This window comes from Nomascus leucogenys, chromosome 3 (genome assembly GCF_006542625.1).
Source record: "Nomascus leucogenys isolate Asia chromosome 3, Asia_NLE_v1, whole genome shotgun sequence".
Lineage (NCBI taxonomy): Eukaryota > Metazoa > Chordata > Mammalia > Primates > Hylobatidae > Nomascus > Nomascus leucogenys.
Genome location: NC_044383.1, coordinates 17,704,776 through 17,716,793, shown reverse-complemented (window position 1 = coordinate 17,716,793; position 12,018 = coordinate 17,704,776). Strand labels below are relative to the sequence as shown.

General features: G+C 35.7%; 1 protein-coding gene across 6 annotated transcripts in view; it reads left to right on the top strand.

Moving 5' to 3' along the window:
- The window catches only part of ATRNL1 (attractin like 1), an 853,525-nt gene that overhangs the window by 745,319 nt on the left and 96,188 nt on the right, over window positions 1-12,018 (top strand). For all 6 annotated transcript variants that reach the window (XR_004028677.1, XM_030806602.1, XM_030806597.1 and 3 more), the window contains one exon: window positions 6,734-6,848. Coding sequence is in view for 5 of the 6 variants with exons in the window: in XM_030806602.1 (XP_030662462.1) it covers window positions 6,734-6,848 (115 nt within the window). In the remaining variant the exon portion in view is untranslated. The remainder of the gene's footprint in view (window positions 1-6,733; window positions 6,849-12,018) is intronic.

Genomic DNA, 12,018 nt, shown 5'->3' with positions numbered 1-12,018 from the left:
CAGAGTCACCTCCTAATAACATTCATGTTATTAACCAACTCAGGGCAAAGCATGATTATATAATAGCTCAAGAAGAGGTAGTGTTGTCTCATTTTACTTTCTGGGACTTAAACACCTAGGGAAAAATAGGTGATAAAACTGAAGCTGTCACAATCCAGCCTCTTTACTCCCGAAGTCAGTGCCACACAATTAAAGTAACTACAAAACTCAGTTCATCTAGATAGTATACTATAAAGATAATCTTTAAATATGGGTATATATGAGTGTGTGTGTTTGTGTACGTGTGTGTTTAGTTAGAAATTTTGAACACAGATTGAACATGGAGGCATTTCAGCAAGGAGAGATATTTGGTAGGCTATGAAAATGAAGTTTACGGTTGGAATACCTTCAGAACCTCAAGTGCAGCGTCCTGATTCCGTGAAGATTATGTTTTATTCCTTTACCTATTCCCACGTGTAATACTTTATTCTCTTTGAATTGGCTTCTAATGCAATTTAACCCTGTTTTTGAGTGTCCACTAGCTTAATTTCTTTTATTAATATGAATTCTTCTCCTTCCTACTGAGTAAACCCAGCTAATGTGTTTTTTTCTCCTTTATCATTTCATGCAAACAAAAAGTAAATAAGGAAAGAATATGATTTTCGCTTTCATTTTTTTCCCCAAGCCTATTTAACAATGGAATCAGAGAATCTGTTTTTGAAATCTGGAATCTTAGTATTTGCTGATCCTATGGAATCAGCACGCTTGATTAGCTGCGAGCCAAGTCATCAGGCTCACTTGATACAATACTCAGTAAATTAATTCAGTTTTACTAATGTGACTAAAAACTAAATTTCATATCAATATAAACACTTATTAAGCTGCAAATACCAAGTCATGCAAGCTGTTGAAAAAGACTCATTTTTATTGATAGATGAATTCTGATAAGAATAGCATTAAAAGTATCTTAGTAGGGAAATGTTAGAGTGATTAATGTGTAGTTGTTTGCATTTTTAATATTTCACTCATATATCAGATTAGTATTTGTGCATACTGTCAGAATTTATTCTGTTCTTGTCAAAATACTTATTACTGCTGACAGGTATAACATATTCACATTAATCCTTAATTCCTTGATTCAATTTTCTAATTGCTTTTTTGGCATGTGATGGTGGCCATTTAGTCTTATGTGATGTATTCATCATATGGTATAAAAATGTTCTTTAAAAATTAAATGTTCCATTTAGAGTAACTGAGCAGGAAGAAAAAAATACTAAGGATTGGAAATTTTAAATTTCACCATACTTAGACAAACTATTAGACATTGGTATATCACAGATTCTGGAGGTTGTCCATAAATCGTAGTCACAGAATGTTAAAGAGGAAAGGGACCTTAAATATCATCCAACCTACCTGTTCATTTTCCAGTTCGGGAAACTGACTTAGTAACAAGTCCAGGATCACACAGCTAGACAGTGGGAGAGCAGGTCTGAGGACTCATATGTTCTGATCACTAGTCAGAAATGGGGTAGGTATCTGCATATAATTGTTATAACTGGTATTCTAAATTGATTTTTACTATTAATAGTCAGGCTGAGAGAATGAGAGACTCCTTAGCTTCTTAAGCTATATGTTTTAGTAATATTGTGTAGTGGCTGAAAACCTAGATTCTAGAATCAGAGTTCCAATCCTGGATCTGCCCCTCACTAGCTGTCTTACCCTGAGAATACCATCTGACTTCTCTGAATTTCAATTACTTCATCTGTAGGAAATGGAAAATAGCAGTATCCTGCTAATAGGATTGCTGTTTAGATTACATACAATAATGCACGTAAAAAGCTTAGCATAGCACTTGGCATCTAGTAAGTACCCAGTAAATGTTATATATTATTATTATTAGTGTTTTATTATCCCTTTAATATCCACAATTTGGAGAGAAACTTGGTCATGCCTTATTGCTTATTTCACCATGTGACCTCTGTGACAACTTCATTTATTCATTCATTAACTCTTTCACTTACCATGTGCAATGCACTCTAGTAGTTGCTATAGGTAAGACAAGAATCTAACATAATATCTGCCTTGCGGAAGCAGGGCTATTCAACGTGTACATCAATAAGTATAATAAAACATTGGGAGACATAGGTCCCAAAAAGGCGGCACAAGCACCGTGCTTGGACATTTCAAAGAGAGGAAGTGAGCATAGGGGATATAGGGATGAATAAGAAACCAGACCTGTTCTCAAGGAGCTTGATCCAGTGGGAAATAGACATTTACCCAGCTGTTATTCAAAGTAGAAAATAAAGAGGATCACAAAAGGTAAAGTTAAAGAACTAAAGAGGGAGAAACTAAATATCTCAGATCAGAGAAGGCTTTATAGATGAAGTGACATTTGAGTTGGCTTTGAGGGACGCATAAGATCAGGAACGTTGGAGACCTGTGGGAAGGATGCCTTAGACAGTAGGAAGATTAAGAGTGAAGAAGGCACAGATGATTCTGAAAACCCCGGGAACAGTTGTTGAACAGTTATTAATAGCACTTAATTTGACTAAAAAATAGAGCTTGTGCAGAATAAAGGATGTGATTAGATGAGTATGTAGGGAATGTCATTTTGGACTCAAGCCTCTTTTGACCCAAGACATGTTCTGTTGGTCAGCACACGTTTTAAGAGTTAATGTCTTTAAGGAACTTTCTAGTTAGTACCCACTACTTTTTATTGTCTTACTCTACAGGATAAGTCAGTCTTCCTACGTATTACAGGCAATATAGCATAAAGTTAAGCATACAAGCTCAGAAAATAGACTGCATTGGTCCAAATTCCTGGTTATGCCACCTATTAGGTCTACAACTTTATTTATGTCACTTGAACTCTTAGACCTTCAGTTTCATCCTCTGTAAAATGGAAACAGTCAATGTCTCATCGGGTAGGTATTGACACCAGGCATATAGTAAGTGCTTAATAATGTTAGCTATTATTACTGTGTTACCCACGTGTGCCTTGAAGCAACTTATTTTATAAGTTCTACTTTGGAACTACTGAAAAAGTTTTTGAGAAAGGATGTAACATCTTTTTAATATTGAGTCCTTGAATGTTCTACTAAACCCCACTTAAATTGTAATGACTAGTCCAAGGACATCAGATAATTCTGTTAAGCCCTCAGCTGCTGGAATATGGTTTCTAGTGATGGGTCTCAGTGTGATTTACAGAAGTGAATAGGGCCAGTGGAAGAAGAAACAAGTAGCCAGTACCCATTGATGTCTTCCAAACGTGCAGTGATTCACGTAGCAGCAGTTTCCCAGGACTGATCCTGAGCTCAAATGAACGCCTCATTTTCAGAACAAATTATTAGGAGTTTTAAGAACTATAATCTTGAAAATCTTAATGATTCTAGAAGCTTATCTGGTAACATTTTTTTCTGTTTGTAATAGCTGAAAAATGGAAAGCATTTAATATAGAATTTTTGCCCCTAAAACAGCAACTTGAAAATAAGAGTACAACAGTTTTTAAGACACTAGAGTGAACAAAAGCAGTCTTTTTAAAGTGCTGTGGGCTTAATACACAAGGACTGCTAATTACATAACTGTCAGTGATGTTTTCTGGCAGAGCCTCACACCAGCTTCTTGCAGTACAACGAATATGAAAATGCCTAGAAGTAAATCACAGTTGCTGAGTGCTGTGGGCAGACAAACCCAGGCCTTATCTCTTTGAAAGGCAGCAATGGAAAATACATGATAAATTGCACAGCTCAGTGAACATGTTATGTCATTGTGAAATGATTTTGATTCATGGTTATGTAGTTATCACAAAACAACTGACAAACCTCAGGGTATCAGAAACATTATTTGTGGGGTTTTGCTATCTTCTGTTGTAAAATTCAAGTGCTATTAAGTGATTTGTTTCGGGTTTTTTTGTATATAAAATTCTGTATTAAAAGTGATATTTGCCACATACTCTTTGGAAATAATATTTTAAATTATGTGAATTTCTTCCAGAAGTATCAAAGAGCTGTGCTAGTAACTAATATTTTAAACAGAATGAATAATTCATATTTTTGCTAATATCCTTTTATGAAAATTATTTTACCTAAAATAGACTAAGTTGTAAGTCAATTTGATTTTTTTAAATAGAATTATAATCTCCTTTTATATAGCTTATGAATATACAGAAATTTCTGAATATTTTCTATGCAATAGCAGTAGAACTAAGAATGAGAGAGTAATTTTTTAAAGGAAGATTTTATAGAAGTAGCTTTTATGCAGGCATAATTTCCTTTCCACATTTGAGATATTCTACTCCACTGTCCTTATTTGTTGCCAAGTCTCTGAAGTTTAAAGGGTTAATTAGGCCATATTCCACCTGAAGGTTAGTTATTTTTAATTAATTTTTTTCTCCGTTGATGCTGTTGATGTTTAAACACCAGTATTTGATGGTTTTAAATATTTTCTGCTTGTGTTAAAAGCGGCAGAAAGATAGCCTGGCAAAAAGATCAAATTGATGTACTACTGAATCATTTGTTGTTTTTCTCACTCTCCTAAACCAAGACCCACTGTGTCTCAACTTTTTTATATAAACATAATTCTACTGTTCTAATTTTTGCAGTTGAGTTTTTTTTTTAACATGCCTTTGGATATGCTGAATAGTATCAGTTAATACATTGACAGTTTAAAAAGAAAAAACAAAGAAAAGCTTGCCTGTTGGTAGAAATGATTGATTGTTCCTTAGGTATGGTTTTCCAATATATCACTATCATTTAAACCTTGAGTTTATTTTATGTTCTGTTAGTATATTTTAATCAATTGACCTTTACATAGTGTTTGCATTTATTAAATTAAAATAACTTTTAGTAGCCTGTAAATATGATTTGAAACATTTCATAGTATTTTTCTTTTAGCTTTGGAATAAGACAAACCTATTCTCTAAATATTTACATCATTGGAGAATATCTATGTACTTATGCTGATTTTGACTTAACATTTTCAAAAATAAGTCTGTTAAATTAAATGTAAGCTTTAAAGTGTAAAACCATAGATCATGTAACTTGATACAAGTATTGCAACATGGCTTACAGCATTTTCTTGGAACATTTTTATGCCCTTTGCTTCCACCACCATGGCCACTTTCACCTTTATATTGAATACTCCCAAAATGTATCTATATGAGGATAATTTTAAAACATGAGATTTATGTTGCTATAAAGGAGAAATCCTTTATAACCACATAAAACCGTTGTCACCAGAAATTTCAGTCTAGGTTTTACATGAAAGCAGACATATTTTATCTTTAATGCCTCATTAAACTTTCTAGAAACGGCAGTATTCTAGAATATTCTAGGTGAATGACTGCATATGTCTGTATTTCTTCTGAAAAGTTTAAATATCATCAGTGAACAAAACCTGAACAAATCATTTTTTCTAATAATTAAAGCCATGGTACTTACTCTTCTATTTAATTTTGCCTTTCCTCAGAAATGTTGCTTTGATATATCAACCATGTCTCTTCTATAGCTCTTTAAATGATGGCCAAAACTAACATTCCTAGGCTAAACCGATAGCCTTACTATTCCAAAGATCACATTGTGTTTAATTCCAAATTTCATATGTGGATTTGTGTACACATGTGTGTACTTGTGCATATGTTTATGTGTACATGTGTGGAGGTGCATGTTTGCATATGCACACATGTCATAAGCCTGCATTGTGTGATTAAGAATGTGAACTCAGGAGGCAGCCTGCCTGAGCTTAAATGCTAGCCCAACTACTGCTTCCTAGCTATATGAATCCGAGCAAGCTTTTTTTAACCTCTTGCTTCAGTGTTCTCATGTTACAGAGTTGTTGTGGGTTTAAATAAGTCAATATATGTAATGCACTTTGAACACCTAACCCATAGAAACAACTTAATAAAATACTAGCTATTACTATTATTATTATTATATATTTATTTACTCTGTGTTATTTCTAAAGTTATTTATACAAGTGCATTGGTGGGTGATTAGTAAGTAGGTATTTCACTAAAACAATATTAAAGATACACCAACCTGATCTCACTTTTACATGTGGATTCTTAGAGTCAAAGACATAGAAACAGAGAATAGAACAATATTCACCAGGGACAGGGAGGGGGAGGATGTGAGGAGATGTAGGTCAAAGGGTACACACTTGCACTTACGTAGGATGAATAAGTCTGTAGATCTAATGTGAGCAGGAGGACTGTAGTTAATACTGTTGTATTGTGTACTGAAAATTTGCTAAGAGAGTGTATTTTAGGTGCTCTTTCCACAAAAAAATAGGTAACCGTATCAGGTGAAGAATATGTTACTTCGATTGACTGTAGTAATTATTTCACTATGTATATGTATATGTATATCAAAACATCATGTCGTACACTCTATAGACGGTAAAAATAAAAAAATTAAGATATGCCAACAGAATATTTTGAATTGTGATCACTTAATTAGATAAACTACGCTATGTTGTACATCATTGGTGAGAGGAAACAATTGGGAAAAAGGAACAAAAGTTGCATAACTTTGTGGCTCACAAGCTGCTCGTCAAATATAGTGAAATTTGTTGATTTATTCAAATGTAGGCCAAGTGCACATCTATAGTGTGCAAGGAGCTAGTGTTAAAATAACACATGGTGTGTCCTGAACAACTAAGAATGTACAGCACAGCTACCTAAAGGATCGATAAGGTGAAAATTAAAGTAGCAATGCTATGTCAATTATGCAAACTTAAAGTGGGTTTTCTTTTTCAGGGGGCACCCAAGCCAATTGCCATCGAACCATGTGCTGGGAACAGAGCTGCTGTTCTGACTGTGTTTCTTTGTCTACCACGAGGATCATCAGGTGCCCCTCCCCCTGGGCAGTCAGGTATGATAAATGAGGAGCCTTCAGCAGTTAAGCAAAACTTGTAGACCGAACAGAAGAAATAAACAATACCGCTAAATAGCACAGTAAGGACCCTTACAAGGTTCTAATTTAGAGCATGGTAAAATTTTATGAGAATACAAACTTTTACCCAACTATCTAGATATCTGCATTGTTATAAAGGTAGATTTCCCAGTGTTTCTCTGAAAAACACATGTTGAATATCTGTTTATTTGTGTATTATATACACATGTATGTATGTTCACACATACATCCCCATTAATTGCTGGAATTACAGTGAGAAATCTCATTAGCAAGGCTACCATATTCTAGACCCATCCAGCCAGCTTCCTTTCTTCCGGTATGTGCAGCATGTTGGAAACCAAATTATAAATATGATTAGAAATTTGCTTTGTGAATATGGAACCAAACTAGGGAACATGTATGTTTGGAACGTTGAGTGGCATCAAAGGATGATAGCTTCATGCAACCATCTCAGTAGGTTTAAGATATGCCCTTGCTTTCAGCACCAGCTGGAGTTCATGGACCAGGGAAACCCGCTGTCTTAGGTGGGCACAGCCAGCCTTTGTTCTGATTCTCCTTTTCCTGTAGGAAAAGCATGTTTTTGATTTGAGGATGATGATACCTGTCCTCTTAGAGGTCTGCTCATTGCGGTGGTGGTGTCCACATTCTAAGCATGCTCAGTGTTGAATACAAATCATACTTAAATTACAGACCACACTTTTTTCTCTCTTTTTGCATTTACTATTCCATCTTTATAATTTTGAATTTTTCTGTCTCCTGATTATTTTATCTGTCCAACTGCTACTGGAATGAATGCTTTTTGAGGGCAAGGGTGATTTCAAATCTGTTTTTCTCTTCAATTCCCCTTAAGCATAAAATAAAATGCCAGCAATCTGGCAAGTTCTCAATAACAGTAACTGATGACGAACTGGCCTCCTTGCTTATTTTGTCTTTTCTTACTTCCCTACTTGGCTTTGAATTTGCTCCTCACTTTCTTGACTTGTGTCCAACCAGGCACAAAAAATGGAAAATGTACTACTTTATGCCTTGTAAACGTTAGGTATTCATGCAACAGAATTTTTCCCATATATGGGAGCAGAGAGTTTCCATCACCTTCAGATTCATCATTCATGGTACCTGATGATATTGCAGGAATTTCTATCCAGAGTTCATTTATGGATGTTTATTCAAAGAAATAAACATTTTCTGCACCTTTTCATACATTGAGTGAATGTCTTGTTCTTTTCCTTTCAGCACCTCCAAGGTAAATGGGATGCAATAAGTAAAATAGTTTGGCGCTGGTCAGATAAGATGGATAATTATAGGTACTTGCACAGCTAATGGAAGTATTGTTTTAAAACTGGGATGATTTCCAAAACAAACACTTCACTAATGAAAACAAGTCTGTGTGATATACACCAAGGTTTTTCTCGATCCTCACGAGATGGGCAGACTGAAAGCAACTGCCAATTCTCTGTCCCTTTAACCTTTGAAGTCCTTTTTGACTGATACGAAAGAGACAAGTAGCAGTGTGAACCATTACCTCAGCTGTGTTTTCTAACAACTGCATTATGATTACTAATGGTAATGTTATCTTAGATACGCATAGTCCTTTACTCTTTCTAAAATGTTCTTCTGTTTTTCACATGTGATCCTCATGACAGGGCTGTGAGATAGGTATTATAAAACTAACATTATAAATGAGAGGAGTGAGATGTAGAAAGCACTGTGTATCTACATTCAAGGAATAATTGGGAAGAGGGGATACTAGAGTATAGAGCAAAAGAATAAAAAATACTTACTGCTAGCATTCCAGGTAATTGTTCCTGATGATTTGTAGCAGAGAGCCTCTCTAAAATCAATAGCCCGTGTCTTTACAAAAGCAAGCATTTGGATGAATACTGAAAATGTCTACAGGGTTGATAGAGCTAGACAAAAGATTGAAATAGCTTACCATACTTTTTACAGAGCCTGATGATTAAACTATGATGAGTATCTGTGTACATAATTCAGGATGAGCTTGTTCTTTGTTTTCTAAAAACAATCTAGTAGATTTTTCAAGCTCTTAGAGGAGTAAGACCGTGGTTCTACTCTTTAAATTGCAGCATTATCTGTTATCTACATCAATTTGGAAGATGGGTAAGATGGGTAGATGGACTGATATGTCATAAAGCAAGTAAAGTAAAATGTTAATGGTAGGATCTAGGTGCTAGGAATACTGGTATTCATTATAAAATTCTTTTAACTTTGATATATGTTTAAATATTTAATAATGAAATGTTGGGAAACAATAAAATAAAATGTCTTCACTTCACTGCAAGAAAAAAGGCAGTATCTGTAGAGAAAAATTTTTCCAATATCATCATCTAGTTTTTCCCTGAACAAGGCAAATACTGACACCAATATATGAACTAAATGACTGTTTTTTGCACTGCTCATCCAAATATTTAGTTGTATGCATAGCCAATTAAAACAACACATTTGAGAGGAAATATATTCCAATGATTATTTGGGAACCATATTGGCTCTTGGGAACCAAATGCTGATACTGATTATCTCATTGCTGAAGTTTGGTTTATTCTGTGTCTTCACAGAAAGTCCTTATGTATGCCTGTGCTTATCCCGGTGCCCTACACATAGAAATCAGTTAATAAATTATTTTGATAGTGATGATGACAATGATAGGAGACTTGGGAACTGTGACCTTTAGCAACCACTTGAATCTATTAGCTTCAGTTAATTTCAGTAAAATGAGCAACAGAGTTCAAATTCATTTACCCTTTCCCAGATTCCTGTCCTAGAAGCCCTATGTTCTCTTGAGCCTCCTCCACTATTTGTGCAGGGTGACAGTTTGGGGGAGTTGAGGAGAAGGTAGAGGTGGAGCTTCGTTGGCAGACTCCTGACCCCACCCTCAGAGTGAAGGACAGGGTGCCAGGGGTCTTCTCTTGGCTGTTGGGCTATTTATTTCTCCAAATGTTAGTGTATCTGTTCAGTTATTAAATTAGTATTCATTATTAAGAGTCTTCTTATAGATTAAAAGTCTTATAGTACTTTGCATAATCTCAAATTTTTTGTCAGGCTCCTTGTTTGAAATGTAACTTACCAAATGTCAGTGTCATATGTACTCTCCTTTGGCATGAATAAGAGCATTTAAGAAAGATGAGCTTGAGGATCTGCAAAGGTAGAAGCATCCTATGAGCATGGTGGATTTCTCTCACACAGTGAATTTCAACCCTGAAAATGAGTGACAGAAATGCACAGGAGCTAGTTTGGCCATCTCTTTTCAGGAACAGCTAGTGATTTTTTTTTTTAATTTAAAAAATAGCATTATCTTTGGACTTGATTTTCTTTCCACCAGCAACTGCTTCAGCAATATGTGGCAAGTAATGCTTAGACATGGCCATTTTAGTTTCTTTCTGAAATGTGTGAACTCCCTTCCTTATGGATCTTGTCTTAACCAGAGGTCAAAAGAAAAACTGTGCCGACTCATCCCTTAGATTACCCATGCACTAATCTCTTTTTAATATAATAAATTTAGGTGCTTGGGAGAAATTCTCCCTTTAGGGGGCTTAGAAAGTAAGGCAAAAGATATTAAGTCGGCTTTTTGGCATTCCTAGAGCTAGGCTAATTAGGTTTCCTGCTCCCCCGCCCAGTAAACCTGCTGCTTCATTTCTGTATTTTCTGTGAGCAGCCACTGCCATCCGTGCCAGACTCTTCGGTTAAGGTGGGATTTATGCTGTTGTTTATGCATATGTTCACTGTGCAGCCACTTTGTCTTCTGACCTCAAACTGGTTGAAAGATTGACATCTCCATGAAAACAGGACACATTAAGTAACTCTCCTGCATGACACTAAACAACCAAGCATGTCTCCAGTCACCCCGGACAGCATGGTCCCCAAGCATTTCAGAGGCACATTAAGATGAAATGTGGACAGAGTAAATAGAGCTCTTCAGATGCATAAATTGAAAATGATAATGATTGCTGTCACTTTGTGATGGAAGATTATGGATTTCATAGTTTATGGATTCTTCCTAATGAGAAGCAGATTAACTTTTCTCACTGGATCAAAAATCCCAATGGCCCAAATATCCACTGCTAAAAAGAAGCTATGTGCTACAACTGGAAGTAGAATTTTGCCATGATCCTGCCTCATATATGATTGACTATACCATTACCAAAAGAATACTACTAGAAAGTCTAAGGTTTTGAAATTCTGAAGCTTTCTATGTTAGCCTTAGAAGTTTGGGCAGAGTGATTAGATTATTTTGAATAATCTAGAAATATTACATAATGTTTAAAATGATAGTTTACCCACAGTGCCATGGATGTCTTTCTTGTTTATAATGATAACAATAAGAGAACTTTGCTTTAATTTAATGAAAAGAGGAAAGGGAAAGAGAACTAGGCATTACATTAAGCGCTTTGTGTATTCATTGGTGTAACCCTCTTAATGATTCTGTGGAGATGATTATCCCACTTTTACTATTTAGAAAACCAAAACTCCAGAGAGATTAAATGACTTTCCCAGGGTAAACACAGCTAGTGAGTGAGTGAGCCAGAATTCAAACCCAGGGCCACTGGCTCCTCAGCCTGTGTGACTCTCCCTCATCACTGTGCTCCTGTGGATAAAGATACTGGGGCATAGCCCTTATTCCTTAAAAAGCTTTAAATCCAGAGTCAAGGAGGAAGGATCTAGAGGGTCTCTGCTAAGCAGTGGGCTTATGGTAGTAAGGGCAATTTTATCTTTGCCGGTGACTTCAGAAATTTGGTAAAATGCAAATCTGTGCATGCCATGGCGCATCTGCTCATGAAACTATGACTTGGTGTATGTAACAGGAAGAAGCTCGTGAACTCATAGGAAAAGAAATTAAACTTGTATGTCTGAGCTCTGGACTTGGAATCACAAGCCCTAAGATCTAGACCTAGCTCTGCCACTAACTAGCAGTGCAACCATGGGCAAGTCTTTTAGTCTCTGGGTCTTCTGTTTTCCCATGTAAAAAATGATGGGGTCGGGTTAAATTCCTAGGATGCGTTTCACTCTATCCCCATTGCACAGTTTAATACTACAAATTATGCTAAGTCATGCCAGTTTGGGGTAGGGAGAGCAAATAACTTGCTTCTGAGTGGTACCTTAATTTATCTTTTCA